Raw genomic sequence first — 24,183 nt, 5'->3', positions numbered from 1 at the left:
TGATTTGTTGACATTCCTGTGTACCTACTAATCATTGTTAGTGTTGGCCTCATCAATAACTGACAGTTCCATATTACCTATATGCTGCTACAGTATTAAATATTAGCAGAGGTACAGATGGAAAAATTATAATTCTGTTGATGGATATGGCAGTCAATTGATGTTTCTCTCCAGGGAATGCATATACCATTTCCCCCTTTATAGATCAGCAGGTGCAACTGGAAACAAACATTGGCCTAAATTGTCTATCTTTACAGGGCAGAAAATCCCCAGGGAGTGGCAGGGATTATTTTATTGGGGAATTAAAATTACATCATGACTTTAATTTAGAGTCCATTTAAACGGACGGACCTTATGCCTGATTAAAGCATTGATCTAGTAGATAGGCGCTTTTTTATTAAGCATTTTACATGACTCAATGGACAGGGCTTTATGGACAGGGCTAGAGATGAGCGAAGTTTCAGAAATTCGATTCGCCAGAACCTCGTGGCTCGCTGACTTGAGCCTGCATAAGGCTAGTATTCCACGCATTTTTTTCTTTTAAAAAAAAGCCATAAAAAACACCAGAAAAAAATGACAGAAAAAATGCCAGTGCAATGTCCTGCATCTGACGTTTTTTCATGATGGGAGTAGTAGTACCTGTACTAATAGACATATTGCCCGGGGTGTCAGTCCTGACACCCGATGTGATCGTCCATAATATAGCAGAGATGTGGAGCGGCTCTACACAGCGCTCGATTCTCTGCACTGTACTCTGGCCGGCCAGTGATGTGAATAGAACATCACTTTCATATTTTCCGCCCAAAGTGGGGATTGGCCGGATGGTTGCAGCCAATCACAGCTTTCAGAGGGAAATATGAATGAATGAATGATGTTCTATTCATATCACTGGCTGGCCAGAGTATAGTGCAGAGATGTGGAGCGCAGAAGAAAGCTGCTCCACATCTCTGCAATAGGCAGGACAATCACAGCGGATGTCAGGCGTGATACCCTCTGTGATCTGTCCTTAATTGCAGGTACTATTACTCCCATCAAGGAGCACGCTTTGCTCCATGTTGGGAGCTGTAGTACCTGCATTAATAGACAGATCGCAGCGAGTGTAACTTCTGACACCTGTTGCGATCTGTCTATTAATGCAGGTACTACAGCTCCCAGCATTGAGCAGAGCGTGTTCCATGTTGGGAGCTGTAGTACCTGCAGTTAAGTAAAGATCACAGCGAATGTCACTCCTGACACCCGCTGTGATCCTTCTGTATAAAGTATAGATGCGGGCGGCTGCTCTTCTATGGTCCCCTGCACTGATGTATATATACCTATTCATATTTCCCACAGAGAGTTGTGATTGGCTGGAACCATCTGGCCAATCACAGCTCTCTGCGGAAAATATGAATATATATATATATATATATATATATATATATATATATATATATATATATATACACGGCAGTGCAGGGGACCATAGAAGAGCAGCCAGCCGCATCTATAAATTATACAGAAGGATCGCAACGGAACTCAGGCAATCTGTCAATTAGTACAGGAACTACTACTCCCATCATGGAACAGTGTGTTCCATGCTGGGAGTAGTAGTTTCAACTAAAAAATAAAGGGGAAAAAAAGTGAAAAAACACACACACACTACATTTTTATTATTGTGCCCTGCCCGCCCACATAAACTGATCCGTGTTTAAAAATTAATAAAAATTTTGTTATAAAAAAAAAAAGATAAATTTCATTAAATACAATTTTTTCCATCATTACTGTATCTTTTCTTATTAGTTTTTTAAATGGTAGCCTACAAAATTTTGTTAAATGTATTTCCATCACTTTTTTGGATTGCTAAAGTCCAAAAGAGAATAAAAACCTCCTGAAAAAACGCCAAAATTTAAACTCACATGGCGTTTTTCTTGGCATTTTTTCACTCCCATAGGACTTCTATGGGAGAAAAACACCACCATTTCAGGGGGAAAAAATGCCATAGGCTCAACATATTGAAAAACGCCACAAAGAGTGAAAAAATGCCAAAAGGATAAAAAAATAAAAATTAAAAAAACGTCAAGTGGAAAAAGAATTGTTTACAGCTAACATCTAGCCGCAGTGTTTTTTTTGCCGAAAAAACGCCATGCGGCAGAATTGTCATTTTTCTTGGTATTTTTTCCCCAAAAAAACAAGTTGAATTCCAGCCTAAATTAGTTCAGCTTTCAGGTGCTCCGGTGGGCTGGAGACTCTCTCCTAGGACTGTATCAACCTTTTCCAGCCCACCGGACCACCTGAAAGCTGAACTAATTTATGCAGGATCAAGTCAGCAACTGCCGAGCCGAGAAGTTCGTGACGAATCGAATTACTGTAAGTTTGCTCATCTCTACCCAGGGCGGCATAAACAATTGCGGGATCTTTAGTGCGGTCTGTCACTTACATCATTGTTGGCCGCACATTTCTTGTTTACACAGGAAGATGTATGACAGACCAACAACCATTTTGAGAGTCACATGATTCCAGAGATCAGCTGAAAAACAAAACATTGCTATTTGGCCAATAATCGCCTCATGGTAACAGACCCTTTCGCCCAGGACTTTTCAAATGTTTTCTACTAGGCCCTCACCAGACAGACCAAGATGATGTCTGAGTCTCACTATCTGTGGTTGAAGTCCATGCAAACATTTTATATATTACCGTACTTAATTTACCTTATATTTGTCTTTTGAACAAAAAAACAGTAAGTTATGTTGCTAAACCAACAACTGCGCCCCAACAACTACTAGGCACCTTACTGAGGAGGCCTACCTCATGGTCTGAAAAGCACTTTTTTAGCCTAAGGGTCTGTGCACAAGAGCAAATAATTGCATGATACAAGGACCAATAGACTATGTAGAAGTTGATCATTACTGGTAAAAAGGACCATGTACACTGCCCAATTATGCCCAATTGTTTGGGGTAAATGACCACATGAACGATTGCTAGATCTCCTGTATGGGGCTCCGGCAGCCCGCGGGAAGAGGGCGTGTTGACCACCGCACGAAGTGGCGGCTAACATGCCCCCTCAGTACAACTCTATGGCAGAGTCAGAACGCTGCCTTCGGCAATCTCCGCCTCTGCTATAGCAATGTATTGAGGGGGCGTGTCGGCCGCTGCTTTGTGCGGTGGTTGACACCCGCTTTCTGGTCAGCCAGCCGGGGCCCCATACAGGAGATCGCGGGGGGCCCCAGCAGTCGGACCCCCCTGCGATCTGAAACTTATCCCTTATCCTTAGAATAGGGGATATGTTTTTCAGCATTGGACTACACCTTTAATGTGACTCAAAATGAAGTAGAAAATAGAGGACACACATGGTTAAAACTCTAAATGTACTGGAGGATCAGAAATATATGTAAAGAGTAGCTGTCACAAGGTGTGGTAACATTCTTCATGGGCCTTCCCTGGAGGCATCACCTAGTAGTGAAAAGCTTTTACAAAACTAGAATCTTCTTGCAATGTTCATGTGGAAAATAGTGTTGAAACAGTCTACTCAATCTTCTTGACATGGATTCTATGTACAAACTGTATGAAAACTTTGTTTTAGCTCTGTATTTGAGATTTTGTTCCCATTTTTCTGCCTTTTTTTTTTGCTTTTGGGCTACCTTTTAGCCATAGATGGTCTAAAAAATGCTCATAGCCTAAATCTTCAACCAAATTGGCAGCATACAAGGTGCAAATCTGCAGCTGAAATCTAAGGATATGCCTTTATTTTCCACTGAGAATCCATAATAGATTTTTTGGAATCTGTCATCTAGGCATCGACTTAGGCCACTTTCACAGAGCAATATTTTGGTCAGTATAAGCCAAAACTTATAGTGGAACCAATAATTAGCAAAATACAATGGAAAAATTTGTCTCGCCTCTGCATTTTGGTTCCACTTCTGGATTTGGCTTAGGGTATGTTCACACTGAGGAATTGGAGAGGAATTTCCACGAGTATTTCTGCTTGCTTTTTCCTCTCCAATTCATTCAGCAGTGAAATCCCCATAGAGTTATACAGAATTTCTGCCCCTCAGTTCACACTGAGGAATTTCCTCAAGCAGAATTCTGACGAGGAAGTCTGTTCCGCTTGAAGAAAGAACATGTTCTTTCTTTCAGGCGGAATCAGCGTCGTTCTCCCATAGAGATCAATGTTATATTTTTTTTCAGTCAGAAGCATTTCCGTGCGGAATTCGCGCGGAATTTCCGCATGAAAAAAAAAATAAAATTTATGAATAGAAATACTTGATACTCCTCTGCATGAAACCTGCATTTCCGCGCGGAATTCCGTGCCAGCTCCGCGCAAAATCTCTGAGTTCTTGTGGAAAAGTAACAATATTTTGAGGCAGAAAATTTCTGCTTGATTTCCACCCCAATTCCTCAGTGTGAACATACCCTTACAAGTATTGATACATAATACTGACAAAAACACAGCTCTGCGATAGGGGGATCCATAACGGACGAAATGTACACAGAAAGAACTTAAAGCGTTAATGTCATTTAAAACAACTTTAAACATGTTACCCAGAAATGCCAAAAGTGGATAAATTATTATTATTTTTATTATCATCCAATAATGTACTGCCCATTCCTTCTAAATCTACTTTTGGCTTAGGGTAAAAATAAATCAATGAAAAACTGCCACAGAATGCTGTGTGTAACACCCACTAAAAGCACTTTCAGGTTACGTTCACGAATACGAATACGTTGAGGTCAATGGGATTCTGCCTTCAATTGCGCAAAATTTAAAGACAGATCTTTAAAAGGGGTTTTTCCATGGAAAAAAACTTTTTTTTTTTATTATATCAACTGACTCCAGAAAGTTAAACAGATTTGTAAATTACTTCTATAAAAAAAATCTTAATCCTTCCAATAATTACCAGCTGCTGAAGTTGAGTTGTTCTTTTCTGTCTGGCAACAGTGCTCTCTGCTGACATCTCTGCTTGTCTCTGGAACTGCACAGAGTAGAAGAGGTTTGCTATGGGGATTTGCTTCTACTCTGGACAGTTCCCGAGACAGGTGTCATCAGAGAGCACTTAGACAGAAAAGAACAACTCAACTTCAGCAGCTCATAAGTGCTGAAAGGATTAAGATTTTTTAATAGAAGTAATTTACAAATCTGTTTAACTTTCTGGAGCCAGTTGATATTAAAAAAAAAAAAAAGTTTTTCCCTGGATAGCCCCTTTAAATTTAGCGGAATGCCAAATTTCCACATTTGAATGTCAGTCACGGAAATTGCGCTGTGTGAATGGGACAGTAGAATCCCATTAAACATAATGGGGAGATTTATCAAAACCTGTCCAGAGGAAAAGTTGCCCATAGCAACCAATCAGGTTGCTTCCTTCATTTTGCAGAGGCCTTGTTAAAAATGAAAGAAGCGATCTGATTGGTTGCTATGGGCAACTGGACAACTTTTCCTCTGGACAGGTTTTAAAAAAAAAATCTCCCCCCAATGGGCTTTTAATTTCGGCAGAATTCTGCAAGGAAATTCTGATGTGTGAATATAGCTTAAGGCTGGAATCACACACGATGTCTTTAATGCAGATTTTTTGAGCCAACTATAGAAGAGAATACACAAGAAGAAAGGTTATACTTTTTTTTATCCACTTCTGGCCTTGGATTCATAAATCCTTTATTTATATAGCACCAACATATTTTATAGTGCTTTACGGAGCTTGTCATCGTGCACATTGCCTTGTCCCCAATGTGGCTCACAATCTGGGAGTTGTGTGTGGGAGGAAGTCCATCCATACACAGGAAGAACATACAAACTCCTTGCAGATGTCCTTGGGGGAATTTCAACCTAGGACCCCAGCAACACCGCACCGCTAACCACTGAGTCACAGTGCCGAATTCACACATGCAATTTTAGTACAGATTTTTTTTTCTTAATAAATAAACGTAAGTGTCTACAAAAGCAAAAAAAACAACCCATCAGTCTGTCCTTTATACTTTTCCATTCTTTTAGATTTATACAACTGCAGGTGTAAATACAGCCTAAGGGTGCGTTCACACGCTAGTAACTGGCAAACCCGCTGCGAGTTACGCTACCATTCATTTGAATGGGTCCGTGGACAGTCCACAAATCGGACACTATTGCGGACTGCCTGTGGACCCATTTAAATCAATGGTAGCGTAACCCGTAGGGCAACCCGCTGCTAGTAATAGCGTGTGAACACACCCTAATGGAGATTTATTTCAAGGATAAATCGTGTTAAGAATAATAAACATCCTAAAATAATTGAAAACAAAAATGTGGATATTACTAGCAATATGCCAGTCTAGGAGCTTGGCAATAATGAGCAAAACCTCGGGACTGCACCCTAAGGCTGTGTTCACACAGCCATATAGACCCGTCCGTTCTTCTCCCGTCAAAAAATAAAAAAATGACAATATCTAATGCAAACGGATGTTATCTGTTTGTATGCATTATTGTTCAGTTAATAAACCGAAAAATAAAATTTTGTTCTAAGCATGCTCAGAAGTAAAAACGGACCAAAAAAATGGATTGAAAAAACGGATGCAAACGGATGACATTAACCCCTTAACGATCAAGGATGTATATTTACGTCCTTGGCCGGCTCCCGCGATATAACGCGGGGTAACGCGGTGACCCCGCGTCATATCGGGTCGGTCTCGGCATGTATCTGAAGCTGGGACCCGGGGCTAATAGCGCGCGGCAGCGATCAAAGTTGAACGCCGCGTCTAAAACGAAAGTGAAAGCTGCCCGGCTGCTCAGTGGGGCTGATCGGGACCACCGCAGTGAAAATGCGGTGTCCCGATCAGCTGGGACACGAGCGGAGGTCCTCTTACCTGCCTCCGGCGTGTCCCTTCGGCGATTGATTGCTCCAAACCTGAGATGCAGGCTTGAGCAATCGACCGCTGATAACGCTGATCACTGCAAACCTATGGCTTTGCAGTGAACAGTGCTGGCAATCAGTGTGTGTAGTGTTATAGGTCCCTATGGGAGCTATAACACTGCAAAAAAAAAAAAAAAAAAAAAGTGTAAAAAAATGAATAAATGTGATTTAACCCTTTCCTTAATAAAAGTTCAAATCACCCCCCTTTTCCCATAAAAAAATAAAAACATGTAAATAAAAATATAAAACATATGTGGTATCGCCGCGTGCGTAAATGTCCGAACTATAAAAAATATATAATTAATTAAACCACACGGTCAATGGCGTACGCACAAAAAAAATTCCAAAGTCCAAAATAACGTATTTTTGGTCGCTTTTTATATCATGAAAAAATGAATAAAAAGCGATCAAAAAGTCTCATCAATACAAAAATGGTACCGCTAAAAACATCAGATCACGGCCCAACAAATGAGCCCTCATACTGCCCCATACGCAGAAAAATAAAAAAGTTATAGGGGTCAGAAGATGACAATTTTAAAAACGTATACATTTCCGTGCATGTAGTTATGATTTTTTCCAGAAGTACGACAAAATCAAACCTATATAAGTAGGGTATCATTTTAATTGTATGGACTTACAGAATAAAGATAAGGTGTCATTTTTACTGAAAAATGTACGGAGTAGAAACGGAAGCCCCCAAAAATTACAAAATGGCATTTTTTCTTCAATTTCGTCGCACAATGATTTTTTTTTCCGGTTTCGCTGTAGATTTTTGGGTAAATGACTGATGTCACTGCAAAATAGAATTGGTGGCGCAAAAAATATGCCATCATATGGATTTTTAGGTGCAAAATTGAAAGGGTTATGATTTTTAAAAGGTAAGGAGGAAAAAACGAAAATGCAAAAATGGAAAAAACCCCGGTCCTTAAGGGGTTAAAGGCTCATCCATTTTCCATAGACTTCAATGTTAAGTTTACGGTATCCGTTTTTTTCTTCAGTTTTTTCCGATGGAAGAAAAAAATACTGTATGTGCCGTTTTTTTCTGCCGTCAAAAAAACGAAATGAGTGCAGACTGGTTCAAACGGATGTAAACGGATTGTAAAAAAAAAAAAATCCCATTGACGAATGGGATTTTTTTTTTTTGACTTTTTTTTTATCAGTTTACAACCTGCAAGAACTGAACCAAAACATGATAAAAAAAATAAAAAAAAATAAAAAATAAAAACGGAGACAGACGGTCGTGTGAACGCACCCTTAGGCACCTGTCACACTACATAATTACTCCGTTTTCGAAGTTCCGTTAGAAAATCGGCAGTAAAACAGCAGTTACAAAATCCTATACGGCCGTTAGAAAATCCCATTATAGTCTGAACTGAGTTATAAACTGGTTACCAGTTCATAGCAAACATGCTGGACTGACATATGGCTAGCTCTATGCACCTTTTTTGTTATTGTTGTACTGGCTATCAGGGGGGTTGGATTGTACAGTGGTCCCTCAAGTTACAATGTTAATTGGATCCCGGTGACCATTGTATGTTGAGACCATAACTCTATGGAAACCTGGTAATTGGTTCTGAAGCCCCAAAATGTCATCCAAAAATAGGAAAAAGTGAGAATTAAACAAAGATAAGTAGATAACTAATATAGATAAAGCAAGTCCTTACATATAAAAGTAAGAAAGATCTGCTGGGAGCTGTAAATCACTGTCTGTGTAAAGGACAGGAGCTTCTTCAGGGTCCTGTACAGTACACAGTGTCCTAAAAAAGTAAAATGGAGTTGCCCTTACCTGGTGTCCGAAGGAGCAGCTAACCATGGCGGTTTAGAGTAGTACAAAACACGTAATACCTCCCTGTACTGTACGGAGGCGCTACCAGACAGCCAGTCGGTGCATACACTTCAGTAATACAGGGGTTTTACCAGTAAAATGTCCATTCTGATTGGTTGGTTTTTCCAGCCATTGATTTTCACAGATCTGGACTGTCCATAGCATTGTATGTTGAGTCTGGTTTCAAGTTACAATGGCCAATAAAAGACCAATGTAAGTTGAAACTGTTGTATGTTGAGGCCATTGTAAATTGAGGGATCACTGTATATCCCATAGACAACTTGCTTATGAGGTGTACATTTATACACTTTATGAGGTGTACATAGTATACACTTTTTTGCATTTGCTCATCTCCCAAGCTTCATCTATTGTTATACTACCGCAATGTTTCCCAACCAGGGTGCCTCCAGCTGTTGCAAACCTACAACTCCCAGCATGCCCGGACAGCTGAAGGCTGTCCAGGCATGCTGGGAGTTGTAGTTTTGCAACAGCTGGAGGCACCCTGGTTGGGAAAAGCTGTACTACTGCACAATAAGCTGTCATCCATAGGGACAACATAAAAACTGGGCACAGCCCGCTGTAGTGATGTCACTATGGACAGATGTGCCTACTACCAGGAACTGTGTTTTTAAAGAATAATTAAAAAAAAAAAAAAAAAAAAAAAAGGAAGCAATATCCAGCAGTTTAATCTGCACCATTTCCATCACCGCCACTCCAGTCCACCCCACCAGCTTTTGCTTGCTTGGCTACAGATATAATGGAAGTTATTGTCTGGAGGTGTAGGAGGTAGGAAACAACACAATGCCATATATAAACTGTTGTGGTGGGGGATGCATAAAGTTAAAGGGGTAATCCACTGGAAAACATTTTCTTTTAAATCAATAAATAAATAAATTTTTAAAGCCAGAAAGTTAAAATAGATGTTCAAATTACTTCTATTAAAAAATCCCAATCCTTCCAGTACTTATTAGCTGCTGTATAATACATTCTTTTCTTTTAGAATTTCCTTTCTGCCTGACCACAAGTGTTCTCTGCTGACACCTCAGTCCACATCAGGAACTGTCCAGAGCAGGATAGGTTTGCTATGGGAATTTGCTCCTGCCCTGGACAGTTCCTGACATGGACAGAGGTGTCAGCAGAGAGCATTGTGGTCAGGCAGAAAGGAAATTCAAAAAGAAGAGAACGCCGTATTATACAGCAGCTGATAAGTAGTGGATGGATTGGGATTTTTTAATAGAAGTAATTTACAAATCTGTTTAATTTTCTGGCACCAGTTGATTTAAAACAAAAATGTTTTCCAGTGGAGTATCCTTTTAAAGCAATGGAACAGTGAAAAAAACAAACATCTCAATAGTCACAAAACAACCATTTAAAAAAAAAAAAAAAAATTATATATATATATATATATATATATATATATATATATATATATATATATAAATAAAAAGCCTTTTGTTTTTCACTTGGCAGCAGACACCAATGCCGCAGGCAGAGTTTTATATTCCTGTGTGAACACTTTTGAGAATATACTGGTTTAAAATAAAGTCTGAATACAGTTTCATCGTAAACGATAAATAAACAAAACAAAAAAACAACAAACAATGATCAGTAAATAAAGACAAAGCTATGGATAACATCAAACAGTACAAAAGTATAGCTAAAAAAGCCACAAAACACTAAGGCTTAGGAAAGAAGTGAAATACAATGTAGCACGGCCTCTCCGTCCCTTTGTTTTCGGGCATTCTTCACATTTTTCACAGGACACAAGACTGATTAATGACAAAACACTCTCCATAGTGAAACAGCACAGACCTACAGGGAGCGAGGGCAAGACCCCTCATTACCTCTACCCATACCCAGCAATAGGATAAGAAGGTCATTGTGACTACAGAAGAGAGTCATACTGAAGATATATGACCATTCATCCATTAGGATGTATCTCCCCAACCTGACAGAAGGAACACAAGGATACATCTTTCCTATTCCATCCTAGACGTCTGCCTCACTGGGGGATGGGATCATAAAACACACAACAGGATGGTATCCATGACATTAAAGGAGTACTCCACTGACAGTTAAACAGATTTGTAATTTACTTCTATTTAAAAAAAAAAAAAAATCTTAATCCTTCCAGTACTTAGCTGCTGTATGCTCCACAGGAAGTTATTTTCTTTTTGAATTTATTTTCTGGCTGACCACAGTGCTCTCTGCTGACACCTCTGTCCACATCAGGAATTGTCCAGAGCAGGAGAGGTTTGCTATGGGGATTTGCTCCTGCTCTGGACAGTAAAAAAAAATGGACAGAGGTGTCAGCAGAGAGCACTGCGGTTAGACAGAAAGGAAATTCAAAAAGAAAAAAAAGAAAAAGAACTTCCTTTGGAGCATACAGCGGCCGATAAGTACTGGAAGGATTAAAAAAAAAATTTTTTATAGAAGTTTTTTTTTTTTTTTTTTTTTTTTTACAAATCTGTTTAACTTTCTGGCCCAAGTTGATTTAAAAAAAAAATGTAATAAAAAGTTTTCCACCATAGTACCCCTCTTTAAATCCTGAAAGTATGTCTGATCTTTGTATGTTTTAGTGCAGATAACAAGCTGAGAAAGAAGAAACATCTTGAATTCTTTTTGCTGTTTTTATAACAGGTTTTGCATTGGAAACAGTCCTCATTTCTCTCAAATATGTTTACAAATCTGTTTAAAAGGGGTACTCTGGTGGAAAACTTTTTTTTTAAATCAACTGGTGCCAGAAAGTTAAACAGATTTGTAAATTACTTCTATTAAAAATTTTTAATCCTTCCAGTACTTATTAGCTGTTGAATACTACAGAGGAAATTCTTTTCTTTTTGGAACCCAGAGCTCTCTGCTGACATCACGAGCATAGTGCTCTCTGCTGACATCTCTGGCCATTTTAAGAACTGTCCAGAGCAGGAAAAGATCCCCATAGAAAACATATGCTGCTCTAGACAGTTCCTAAGATGGACAGAGGTGTCAGCAGAGAGCACTGTGTTCCAAAAAGAAAAGAATTTCCTCTGTAGTATTCAACAGCTAATAAGTACTGGAAGGATAAGGGTACGTTCACACACGCGGATTTTTTAGCAGGTTTTCCGCTGCGTATTTGAAAGCGGGCGGCTGTCCACAGCCTATTTTCCGTGGCGGAATGCACACTGCGGAAAATCCGCCGCAAGCCCCATTGAAGTCAGTAGGGACTGTGATGGATTTTCCGCAGTGTAAATTCCGCCGTGGAAAATCTGCTGCGTACAGCCGAGAGGAGCCTGCCTACTTTCAAATACGCAGCGGAAAACCCGCTAAAAAATCCACGCGTGTGAACGTACCCTTAAAAGGGGTACTCCGTTACCTTGCTTTCGGAGCTCCGCTCTCCAGCATCCGGAAATTATTGTTCCGGACGATGTGTGTGTGGGCTTCCGTGTTCCGGGCCCGCCCCTCGTGATGTAACGCCTGCCCCCTCAACAAAATCTATGGGAAGGGCGTCGCGCCCCCTTCCCATAGGCTTTCGTTGAGGGGGCAGTGGCGTGACGTCACTAGGGACGGCCCTGAACACGGAAACCCGCACGCACATCGTTCAAAACAATAACTTCCGGATGCTGCGGCGCGGAGCTCCGACAGCAAGGTAACGGAGTAGCCCTTTAAGATTTTTTTTTATAGAAGTAATTTACAAATCTGTTTAACTTTTTGGCACCAGTTGATTAAAAAAAAATAATAATTGAAAAAAAGTTTTCCAATGGAGTACCCCTTTAACTTTCTGGCACCAGTTGATAAAAAATAATAAAAAAAAATAATAAAAAGTTTGCCAGTGGAGTTCCCCTTTAACCTTAACAACAACAATAAACCCCCAGCAGAATGTATGTGAGAACTGGAGATAAGGTACAGGACAGCACAGTCATCTCATTGTAGAACAAAGTGTTTCCCAACCAGGGTGCCTCCAGCTGTTGCGAAACTACAACTCCCAGAATGCCCGGACAGCCGGAGGCTGTCCGGGCATTCTGGGAGTTGTAGTTTTGCAACAGCTGGAGGCACGCTGGTTGGGAAACACTGGTATAACACAACCCTCGGCCCCTGAAACAAAGTGTTACAAAGTACAAGCTGAGCCAAGTCCAGAGAACTTCATCTCCACAGAGACCTGCCCCGGCTGTAGGGAGAGGCCCCACATACTGTGACAGTCCCGGGTACCTGGCCTAACAGGGTGTGGTCTGTACAGGGTCCTCAGAGCCCCCAGGTCCGGAGGCCACTCACCAGCAGTAATAACACCAGGCAGATGCCTCCTCCAGCCGGGGTCCGCTTCATTCTCTACTCTCCGGAAAGTCCCAGCAGGGAGAGTCCAGAGCTCCAGGTACAGGTGCAGTGAGGAGCCGGGCACAGAGGCAAATGGAGCCCTATGTGAGAGGGGAGGAAAGGTGTAGTGTCTGGGGGAGGAGGACGAGGAGCACTGAGGGAGGAGGGACAGTGCTGACCAGGAGGCCGGGCCAGGTCCTTCTCAGGTAATTCTCCCGCCCAGAGCCTGATGTCACCCGTGTCGTAGTCTAAGGTGTGACAGAAACTGGAGGGGGCTCCGCACTTTCCATAGCAGCCTGAGAAGATTTACTCTGTGTTTACATGGGACCTTGGTGACTACATTGGTGCCACCTGCCTATCAGGGAGGATTCATGGAGAGGAAACATGGCGGCTTCTGTGTTATTGATGTATTATGATTTATTATTATTATGTATTATGATCTATTAGAAATAGCTGGAAGAGCCAGGCATGGAGTCATACAATGGAGTAACCCTTCCACTCCCAGGTGTGGCTGAACTCTGCATAACACACTGAAAGGAAAAGTACACATGAATAGTAGTAGTAAATAATAATGATAATTAATCATAACAATCCTAAATGATAATAGCAATAATACAAATTATAATAATAGTTAATATTAACAATCCTAAATGATAATAGCAATAATACAAATTATAATAATAGTTAATAATAACAATCCTAAATGTTAATTATACTGTCAATAAGAAAAAAAATTATAAACAACAACAATAATAATAATTAGTATTAAGATAAGAACCATTTGGCCCATCTAGTCTGCCCAAAAATCTGAATCTTATCAATAATCCCTGGTCCTACTTTATATGAAGGATAGCCTTATACCGATCTCTATCTTATATGAAGGATAGCCTTATACCGATCTCTATCTTATATGAAGGATAGCCTTATACCGATCTCTATCTTATATGAAGGATAGCCTTATGCTTATCTCTATCTTATATGAAGGATAGCCTTATGCCTATCCCTATCTTATATGAAGGATAGCCTTATGCCTATCTCTATCTTATATGAAGGATAGCCTTATGCTTATCCCTATCTTATATGAAGGATAGCCTTATGCCTATCCCTATCTTATATGAAGGATAGCCTTATGCCTATCTCTATCTTATATGAAGGATAGCCTTATGCCTATTCCTATCTTATATGAAGGATAGCCTTATGCCTATCTCTGTCTTATATGAAGGATAGCCTTATGCTTATCCCTATCTTATATGAAGGATAGCCTTATACCGATCTCTATCTTATATGAAGGATAGCCTTATACCGATCTCTATCTTATATGAAGGATAGCCTTATGCCTATCCCTATCTTATATGAAGGATAGCCTTATGCCTATCTCTATCTTATATGAAGGATAGCCTTATGCTTATCCCTATCTTATATGAAGGATAGCCTTATGCCTATCCCTATCTTATATGAAGGATAGCCTTATGCCTATCTCTATCTTATATGAAGGATAGCCTTATGCCTATTCCTATCTTATATGAAGGATAGCCTTATGCCTATCTCTGTCTTATATGAAGGATAGCCTTATGCTTATCCCTATCTTATATGAAGGATAGCCTTATGCCTATCCCTATCTTATATGAAGGATAGCCTTATACCGATCTCTATCTTATATGAAGGATAGCCTTATACCGATCTCTATCTTATATGAAGGATAGCCTTATGCCTATCCCTATCTTATATGAAGGATAGCCTTATGCTTATCCCTATCTTATATGAAGGATAGCCTTATGCCTTATGCCTATCCCTATCTTATATGAAGGATAACCTTATGCTTATCCCTATCTTATATGAAGGATAGCCTTATGCCTATCCCTATCTTATATGAAGGATAACCTTATGCTTATCCCTATCTTATATGAAGGATAGCCTTATGCTTATCCCTATCTTATATGAAGGATAACCTTATGCTTATCCTTATCTTATATGAAGTATAGCCTTATGCCTATTCCTATCTTATATGAAGGATAGCCTTATACCTATCTCTATCTTATATGAAGGATAGCCTTATGCCTATTCCTATCTTATATGAAGGATAGCCTTATGCCTATCCCTATCTTATATGAAGGATAGCCTTATGCCTATTCCTATCTTATATGAAGGATAGCCTTATGCCTATCCCTATCTTATATGAAGGATAGCCTTATGCTTATCCCTATCTTATATGAAGGATAGCCTTATGCTTATCCCTATCTTATATGAAGGATAGCCTTATGCGTATCCTATGCATGTTTAACCCCTTAACGACAATGGACGTAAATGTACGCAATGGTGACGTGGTACTTAATGCACCATGACGTACATTTACAGCAGCCAGGGACCCGCCGGTAATGGCAGACATCCACGATCGCGCGGATGTCCGCCATTTACCCCTCAGATGCCGTGATCAATACAGATCACGGCATCTGCAGCAGTGCGGTACTTTGAATGGATGATCGAATCGCCCGCAGCGCTGCCGCAGGGATCCGATCATCCAGCATGGCGGCCGGAGGTCCACTCACCTGGCTCTGGCTGTCTCCCGGGGTCTTCTGCTCTGGTCCGAGATCGAGCAGACCAGAGCAGAAGATCAACGATACTACTGATCAGTGCCATGTCCTATACATAGCACTGAACAGTAATAGCAATCAAATGATTGCTATGAATAGTCCGCTATGGGGACATAAAAAGTGTAAAAAAATAAAAAATAAAATAAAAAAAGTAAAAAAAAATAGAAAAATCCCCTCCCCAATAAAAAAGTAAAACGTCCATTTTACCCCCCAAAAAGCGTAAAAAAATTAATTAATACACATATTTGATATTGTTGCGTGCATAAAAGTCAGAGCTATTAAAATATATTGTTAATGATCCCGTACGGTGAGCGGTGTAAACGTAAAAAAATTAAAAAAAAGTCCAAATTGCTGCTTTTTTGTCACATTTTATTCCCCAAAAAATGTATAAAAATTTATAAAAAGTAAAACCTAAGCAAAAGTTGTACTGATAAAAACTACAGATCATGGCACAAAAAAATGAGCCTTCATATCGCCCCATATACGGAAAAATTAGAAAGTTATAGGTGGTCAAAATAGGGCAATTTCAAACATACAAATTTTGTTAAAATGGTTTGAAATTTTTTTTAAGCGGTACAATTATAGAAAATCATATAACATGGGTATCATTTTATTCGTATTGACCCACAGAATAAAGAAAACATGTAATTTTTACCGGAAAGTGTACAGCGTGAAAACAAAACCTTTCAAAATTTGCTAAATTGCGGTTTTCTTTTCAATTTTCCCACATAAATAATATATTTATATTTGTTTGGTTGCGCCGTATATTTTATGGTAAAATAAGTGATGAAATTACCAAGTACAATTGGTGACGCAAAAAACAAGCCCTCATATCGGTCTGTGGATGGAAATATAAGAGAGTTATGATTTTTAGAAGGCGAGGAGGAAAAAATGTAAATGCAAAAATAAAATTGGTCTTGTCCTTAAGGGGTTAAACTCCTTCACTGTATTTGCAGCGACCACTTCTGCAGGAAGGCTATTCCATGCATCCACTACTCTCTCAAATGATATCCTAAATGATAGTAATAACAGCAATAATTAATCATAACAATCCTAAATGATAATGATATTGTCAATAAGAAAAATAGTAATAAACAATAATAATAATTAGTAATAGTTAATAATGACAATCCTAAATGATAGTAATAAAAAAAATAATTAATCATAATAACCTTAAATGATAATAAACAGTAAGAAAAATAATAGCAATAACAAAATAATAATAATAACAATATTAATTAATAATAATAATCATAGTAAATAATCCTAAATAATAATAACAGTAAAACATTATAATAACAATAATAATTATAGGTAGTAATAACCATCCTAAATAATAATAATAACAGTAAGCAAAATCCTAAATGAACATACCAACAACAATAAGAAAATAATTATAAGTAATAGTAATAATTCATAATAAGAAGAATAAAGTAACAGCAACAATAATACTAAATGGTAGTAACAATAACAGCAGTTATAATAATAAAAACCATAATAGTAACCTAAGGAGGTACTCCAGGGAACTAAAACTTATCCCCTAGCCACAAGGCAGGGGATAAGTGTTTGATCGAAGGGGGTCTGACAGCTGCCAACGCAATCTCCTGGAAGTTTTTGTTCTGGAGCTCCCAAGTGCTGCCAGCACTGTCTGAATCTGTCGGCTCTAGGACTGCGCAGACATTGTTGTCCCCATAAACAGCATTGTCTGTGGAGTGAAAAACTCTGCAGAGTGCAATGTACCGCGGAATCCAATTGTTAGCAATGAGACTCTGCTGCACCGGAATTTTCTAACAGAATTTCAAAACGAAATTCCGCTCGGAAATTCTGTAGTGTGAACCCAGCTTCACAGTCTGATTTTGTTATTGTGGACATTTCTAACTGCCACATATTTCTAACTGCCACAAATAATGAACATGCACTGATGAACGATTTTACACTGTGTGAACATAGCCTCAAAGTAAAAGACGTTTTCTTGTTCAGCATGAAGCTCTGCAGCTTCCTAATACATGAACTCGAATAATCCTATCTCTCAGACCTAGATTGATAAATATTCATTATTTTGGTGGAGACTAGAATCCAGAATTTCTGCAGCAATGTGCACAGAGAAGCAAAATCCTATTAAAAACAATAGGAGGCTGCTGCAAGCGGTGTTCAGTAGTGTGCATAGTTAGGCTATATTTCCAATTTCTGAGTGAAATCCGGCAAAAACATCTGCACAAAATCCACTCAGAAATGCATACCTGTCTTTGGAGACGGCACATTTGTGAACAGTCCTAGAGCTGGTGTAGTGAAGAAAACTGTTCCCTGTAGAGAAATGGGTCCAAGCAGCTCATGATAAATGCAGAGTCAACAAAGCCACACTGATTGGCTGAGACGCGTACGCACGCTTCATACTATTGTTTGTTGGGCTCTCACAGCGGAATATACCAAACTGTATCCTTGCTATGAGAGTGGAGAGATCGGGGTAGAGAACAGAGATGTTGAAAACTGTTTCCCCCTACTGAAGCTCGCTTTCGCCGCTGCTGTAAAACTGTGAACCCGATCCCAGTGGCTCTCATCAGCCTGAGGGATGTAGAAATGCGTGTCCTCGCTGCTGGCTCTCTCCATCCCCGATCCCTGTGGCGGGGATGTAGAAAGGTGTGTCTTGGGGTGCAGAGGCATGGGAGACCAATATCCATCACCGCTCTTCCCTGCCTCTGATTACCACCTCTTCAAATCAGTGTACCCGTGCCTCACTGCTTCCCCATGGACTTTCTACATCCTCAAGGCAGGGGAGAGCAGTGATCACGTTCTCCCCTGCCTCTGCGCGGGGGGGGGGGGGGGGGGGGGGAACCATCACGGGGAAGCAGTGAGGCACGAGTACACTGATTTGAAGAAGCAGTAACCAGAGGCAGGGGAGAGCGGTGATGGATAGCGGTCGCCCCTGCCTCTGCACTAGGACACACATTCCTACATCCTCGCCGTGGGGATCGGGGAAGGAGAGAGCCAGCAGTGGGGACACACATTTCTACATACCCCAGGCTGATGAAAGCCGTGGGGATCGGGTTCACAGTTTTACAGCTACGGCAAGAGTGAACCGCAGCAGCAGGGACACAGTTTTCAACATCTCTGTTCTCCGCTTCTGTCCCGATGACTCTGCTCTCAATAGCGAGCATACAGTTTGCTTTATCCTGCTGTGAAAGAGCGGAGATCGGGGTCTAGTGAAATGTGTCCAGGGAGCTGGTGCAAAATACTGAGATGAGCGAGGCTGCCCCCCCCCTCCCCAACAACCAATAGTATAGGGCGGGTGTGCGCGTCTCAGCCAATCAAGGGTGGCTTTGCTGACTCAGCATTTATCATAAGCTGCTTGGACACATTTCTCTACAGGGAACAGTTTTCTTTACTACACTGGACATTTTGGGGAGGCTAGAGACATTTGGGTGAGACTGGAGGCATTGTTTGTGGGGGGGCTACAGGTATTGTGTGTGGGGGGGAAAGATGGAGGCATTTAGGAGAGTCTGGAGGCATTTTAGAGGGGAGGCTTGAGGCAATTGGGTGAGAGGCTAGATGAATCTGAGGGATAATCTGAGGGAAATCTGAGAGCGTGTGTGTGTGTGTGTGTGGTAGGCTGAAGGTATTGCCTGTGTGGGGAAGGCTGGTGGCATTTGGGAGAGTCTGGAGGCATTTCAAGGGGAAGGCTGGAGACATTTGGATAAGCCTAAGATGTTTGTGTTGCAGGTTTTGTAATAAAAAGTGGCTGGAAGAAGTCGTCATGATGGTGTGGGCCGTATGGAGAAGAAAAGTAAAAGTGAATGATTCCGATCAGAGAAGATGTAATCTGTGAGTCCTGCATACAGCAGTGCTGTAATCTACATAACCAACATATGTAGAGGTATAGGACCAGATTTATCAAAGAATGTCTACGTTTATCCCACGTTTATTTGGGTGGTGGGTTCGACTAGCGTGCATCTTATTTATCAAGAAGATGCAGCAAGATGAGGAATTTTGCGCAGTTCTGCTGTGGTGGAAAAAGTTCTACTACGTAAACATACACTTTCCTGGGTCCTGAATTTGGCAGGTTAGGTGTTTTTACTTACTTTCACAGAGCTGCCGTGACATTTTTACTTGCATTTTAGAAGCTACAATCAAATTTGATTGCGTTGTCTAAGGGGTTAAAGCCAAGCATCAACGTGATCGGTGATGTCTGGCATTAGAGATGGGTTTTGGTGGCAGATAGCCGCCAGGACCACCCAGCTATGACCTGCAGCCAGCTCCTGAGCACGTGTCATAGAAGGGGAGTGGGGCGCTGTCGTCCACAAGAGGTTAAATGTTGAATTGCGGAAGGTAGAAGTGATTCTCACGCCTACTGGTAGGTGGTGTAGCTCTGCGCCTAAAAAAATACCTTTGCGCGCAAAATAGCGGCTTTTGACAAAAGTCACAAATTATATATACATGACCACTGTATGGTCAAAAAGAAAAAGTTCTACGGGTAGGCAAAAAGAGTAAAACTGTCTATATCAAAAGACGCATAAAAGTCGCTAAATATGCTGCTTGCGCCTGAACTGCGCCAAAACAGACAAAAAAATGCTGTAAAAGCAATGATAAATCTCCCCCATAGTGTATTGCTTCTTTTAGCCACTTTTTGTTTTAAGTCAAAAATTATTCAGTAGAGGTGCCCTTAGGATTTTTTTTCCCGAGGGGTCCCCTGAGCTGAAAAAAGTTGGAAAACACTGGTCTCGAGACTGTCACGTGGGTGATAACCTTAGCTTAATTCTTAACTCAGGTTCTCGATCAGGTTCACACCTTGTTGACAACTGAGCAGTGGGGACCACCCCCTTGACAGCCTGTCAAGCTGTACAGCAGGGGCATAGCTATACAGGTAGCAGAGGTAGCAGTCGCACCAGGGCACTTGTGCCTAAGGGGGCCCCAAAGCACATCTTCCCCATAAGAGACCAGTATTATAATTGCCATTTGGGGCCCTGTTGCAGATTTTGCATCGGGGCCCAGAAGCTGCAAGCTACATCTCTGCTGTACAGTATGTGAGCTAATGTTGGGCCAACACAAATGTCCCTGACTTCACATATCTATATGTTTAAAAAAAAAGTGTGCAGTGCTCTAGAGAGGCCGATTTAGCAACGATTTCACACTTCTTTAACATATGTTTAATAAAATCGCAGATATATCAAATGTCCTGTTGTTGTATCTTGTGTATGCTGTACTGGGGGACAGACAGGTACATCATGTGCATGATACATAATTAATAATCATTCTTCCCATTATACACCTGTTCAGAATTTGTATTTCAGAGTAGGGGAAGTAGCAGAAGATATCTCATTATATTGTCTACAATGCTTATTTGTGTAGCAAAACAAGACTTCAAGGACAAATGTGAAGTAACCCAAGGCACTTACCAGACACTATTAGCATGTAGCTCAGCTTATTTTGTAGAAACTAAAGAATTGATCAGAAAGACATGCAACCAGTCCAGTTTCGACAGTTTACCAAATACCTTAGCCCGGGACAGTCAAAGGCTGTCCAGGCATGCTAGAAGTTGTAGTGTTTTTTTTAACAGCTGAAGACTCCCTGTTTGGGAAATAATGCCTTAGCCCATCAGCAAAAATTCAATTTCTAAGGTTAGGACACTATGCTGTGGATGTCCTGTATTTACCCAGCAGGCAGTCACTGCACAGATGCTCAGTACATGTGATCATCATTATCTGTGTTCATCTCCTTTCTTTCCCCAGGACTGTTCTTAGGATGGAGTCTGGGAAAAATGTCTAAGACAAAGGGGTGAAGAGGAGGGCAAGTGAACAAAAAAAGTGTAGAAAACAAAAGAAGACTATACTATACATGTATACAGTATGGAATGAATGTAGGAGGCAAGTTAGATGATTCCAGCAACTAAAGCCAAGTGATTTTTAGTGTTGGCATAAATTGGATTGTTTACATGTATGAAAAAAAAGATTTTGCGAGTATTAATGGGATGATAAGCTGACAATGTTAGGACTCTGTGTTAGAAATGTTACTATATTGCACAATCTCTTTAAAGGGATTATCCACCATAAGGTGATTTTAGTACGTACCTGGCAGGCAGTAATGGACATGCTTAGGAAGGATCTGCTCTTGGGGCTAAATGGCTATGTTGTGAGATTACCATAAAACTGTGGCTAGCTGTTTGTGAACTAGTACGTCCTGTTTGACTTTTCTTTTTTTGACTACAAATCCCATAATGCCATCTTACTCCCTCCCACACATCAGCCACCCCACCCAGTGAAACATAAATTAGCTGCATCCATTCAAATCAGTGTGGTTTTCAATCAGGGTGCCTCCAGCTGTTGCATTAGTTGCAGATTGATCCCTCCACCCATTGAAGCAGACAGGCTCCCTGTCATCAGCTGACTAGTGAGTCAGGTCTCGGCCACATTGCAAACTGGGAAAAATCCGAGACAACAGTCATTTTGTATGCTGGTAAAATAAATATTGGAGTGGAAATCACAGAAGAATTGTGAGAAAACCATCACACACAGGTACAGACTCTATATCATGAACTACACTAACTTTACAGCCCCTGTAGCATAGTCAAATAAAAAAACATTCCTGGAATACCCCTTTAAAGGAGTATTCCCAACTCAAAAGTTAACAAGATAGGAGATAACAGAATAGGGGATTAACTGATTTGTAGAGTGTTCTCCATTCATTCGGAGGACAGTTTTCCTTTGTTCTTATGATTTGTAGGGGTCCAATTGGTCAGACCCCCATTGATCAGATTCTTTTTACCTTTAAATATGTGGCACTGTGAAACTGTTTGTGACTATGGAATGATTTCAAGTTTCTTAATACCAAGAATATGGAGGTGGTGATGGGTAAGGCTTTTGCCATATGCACCGACAAGCATGGTTAGTAGTGGAAAAGAGAAGACAATGAATACAATTTGACAGGATCTGACAGTCTAACCTCTGCCAAGGAATGATGTTGGAAAGACAATGGACAATTAGTAGAGCTTCTCTAGCTGCCATGGTAGATTCTAAATCCTAATGGTCGGTGGAACTGTAGATTATGTTCCTAAGTCGCTAAAGGTCAGTGTCATGGTCAGGGGTTGATTTAAGGGGTATCCCAGTTACAGGTATTGATGGCCTTTCTGTAGGATAGGCCATGAAAATCTTATTGTTGTGGTGTCGATATCAGCTTAATAGTAGCAGAGTAGTAGCTCTTCATCTCAGTCCCTAGAAATCAATAGTTTAGTCATTATCCCTGGTGCTTAGTGGTCAAATTAGCATCCCAGTCTCTGGTGTTCAGTAGTGGATACAGCTTGATTCCTTATCATGTGTTGCTTCAGCATCCTTACCTTTTGGTAAGTAGAAGATACAGCTACTCTTGTTATCAGGAGTCTATGTAGCATTCAAGTGTTCGACATTCATCAATTGCTGGATTGTTTGTGCATCCATTCTCTTCATTTGTTCATTGGTCCCACATTTCCTATTACTTCGGGAGATGTGCTGCTGACAAGCAATGAGAACAAAAAGAAAAACATGGATGAGCGTTGGCTTGTTCATCAGCTGATTGATGGCCCTATAACAGAGGGCATTATTGGTCAGTTTGGCTGATAATGTATATAACAACAACTTTAGGGGAACACCCCCAAAAGGGTACCCTAAACTAGATCCCTCCCAATTAAAATCTAACTTTTATTGGTTGCTATTAAAATGTAAATACCCCAATTTATTTACATTTTAATAGCAACCAATAAAAGTTAGATTTTAATTGGGAGGGATCTAGTTTAGGGTACCCCTATAGTTGTTGTTACATGGTATTGCCCTGGTGCATCCTGGGGATTTTGTTGTTTGTTTGGCTGATAATTGCGCCGTGTAAAAGGGCCCTTAAACATACTAGTGGTTGGTGGTCCATGGAGTATTCATTTAGATACTGCTTAGTGTTCAGTAGTAGATTAAGTATTTCAGTCCACAGTTATCAGTGGTAGATTTAACATGTGAGCGCATGGTTGGGAGGGGTAAATTTGGGATCTAGTTTTCTGGTGGTAAGCAGAAGATTAAAGGCAATCTGTCATCAGTGTCCTGTGCACTAACCTATTGGCACAGGCAGTTAGTGTGGGTGACATTGATCAGTCGGGTCTGGGTGTTGAGACCTCACCTAGAACAACCCGGGAGAAGCGTTTTGCTGAGTGCTTCTCTTTCTGGCTCACTGCTCTCCCTGTCTCATTGTAGGAGACAGGGTCCATAGACTTAATGTAGAATGCTTCTCCTGAAGCTAGATGAGGAGAGCAATGTGCTGGGTAGGGAAAGGTGCTCAGCCTTGTGCTTCTCTCGGGCCCATTCTAACGATCAATGGGGGACTGAACACTCAGATCCTGACCAATCAAAAACTCTTCACATGTCTCTGTTACATGTCAAAAGTTTTGTTAAATGACAAGGACATTTTAATTATCATAGTTCCTTTTGGACAAGATTCAGATGTGATGTTTGGTAGTTGTAGAGCAGGGGTCTCAAACTGGTGACCCTCCAGATGTTGCAAAACTTCAACTCCCAGCGTGCCCAGACAGCCATTGGCTGCATCTAACGGCTCCGAGCATGCTGGGAGTTGAAGTTTTGCAACATCTGGACACCAGTTTGAGACCCGTGCTATAGAGTCT

At 40.7% G+C, this 24,183-nt stretch overlaps 1 protein-coding gene and 1 long non-coding RNA gene across 2 annotated transcripts in view; one reads left to right on the top strand and one right to left on the bottom strand.

Annotated features, from left to right (window-relative positions):
• Positions 1–13,356, bottom strand: part of DSG2 (desmoglein 2) — a 54,768-nt gene extending 41,412 nt beyond the window's left edge. Inside the window, exon 1 of the mRNA XM_056521775.1 lies at positions 12,928–13,356. Within this exon, the coding sequence (XP_056377750.1) occupies positions 12,928–12,978 (51 nt within the window). The 5' untranslated portion in view covers positions 12,979–13,356. The remainder of the gene's footprint in view (positions 1–12,927) is intronic.
• Positions 12,906–22,099, top strand: LOC130274029 (uncharacterized). The gene is made up of 3 exons (XR_008844208.1): positions 12,906–13,024; positions 19,275–19,376; positions 21,281–22,099. It is a non-coding gene; the product is annotated as an uncharacterized LOC130274029 (long non-coding RNA).
• The last annotated feature ends 2,084 nt before the right edge of the window (positions 22,100–24,183 follow it).

Source organism: Hyla sarda, chromosome 5 (assembly GCF_029499605.1).
Source record: "Hyla sarda isolate aHylSar1 chromosome 5, aHylSar1.hap1, whole genome shotgun sequence".
In the NCBI taxonomy this organism is placed as follows: Eukaryota; Metazoa; Chordata; class Amphibia; order Anura; family Hylidae; genus Hyla; species Hyla sarda.
The sequence above is the reverse complement of the archived record's forward strand: the minus strand, read 5'-3'. Positions and strand labels throughout refer to the sequence as shown.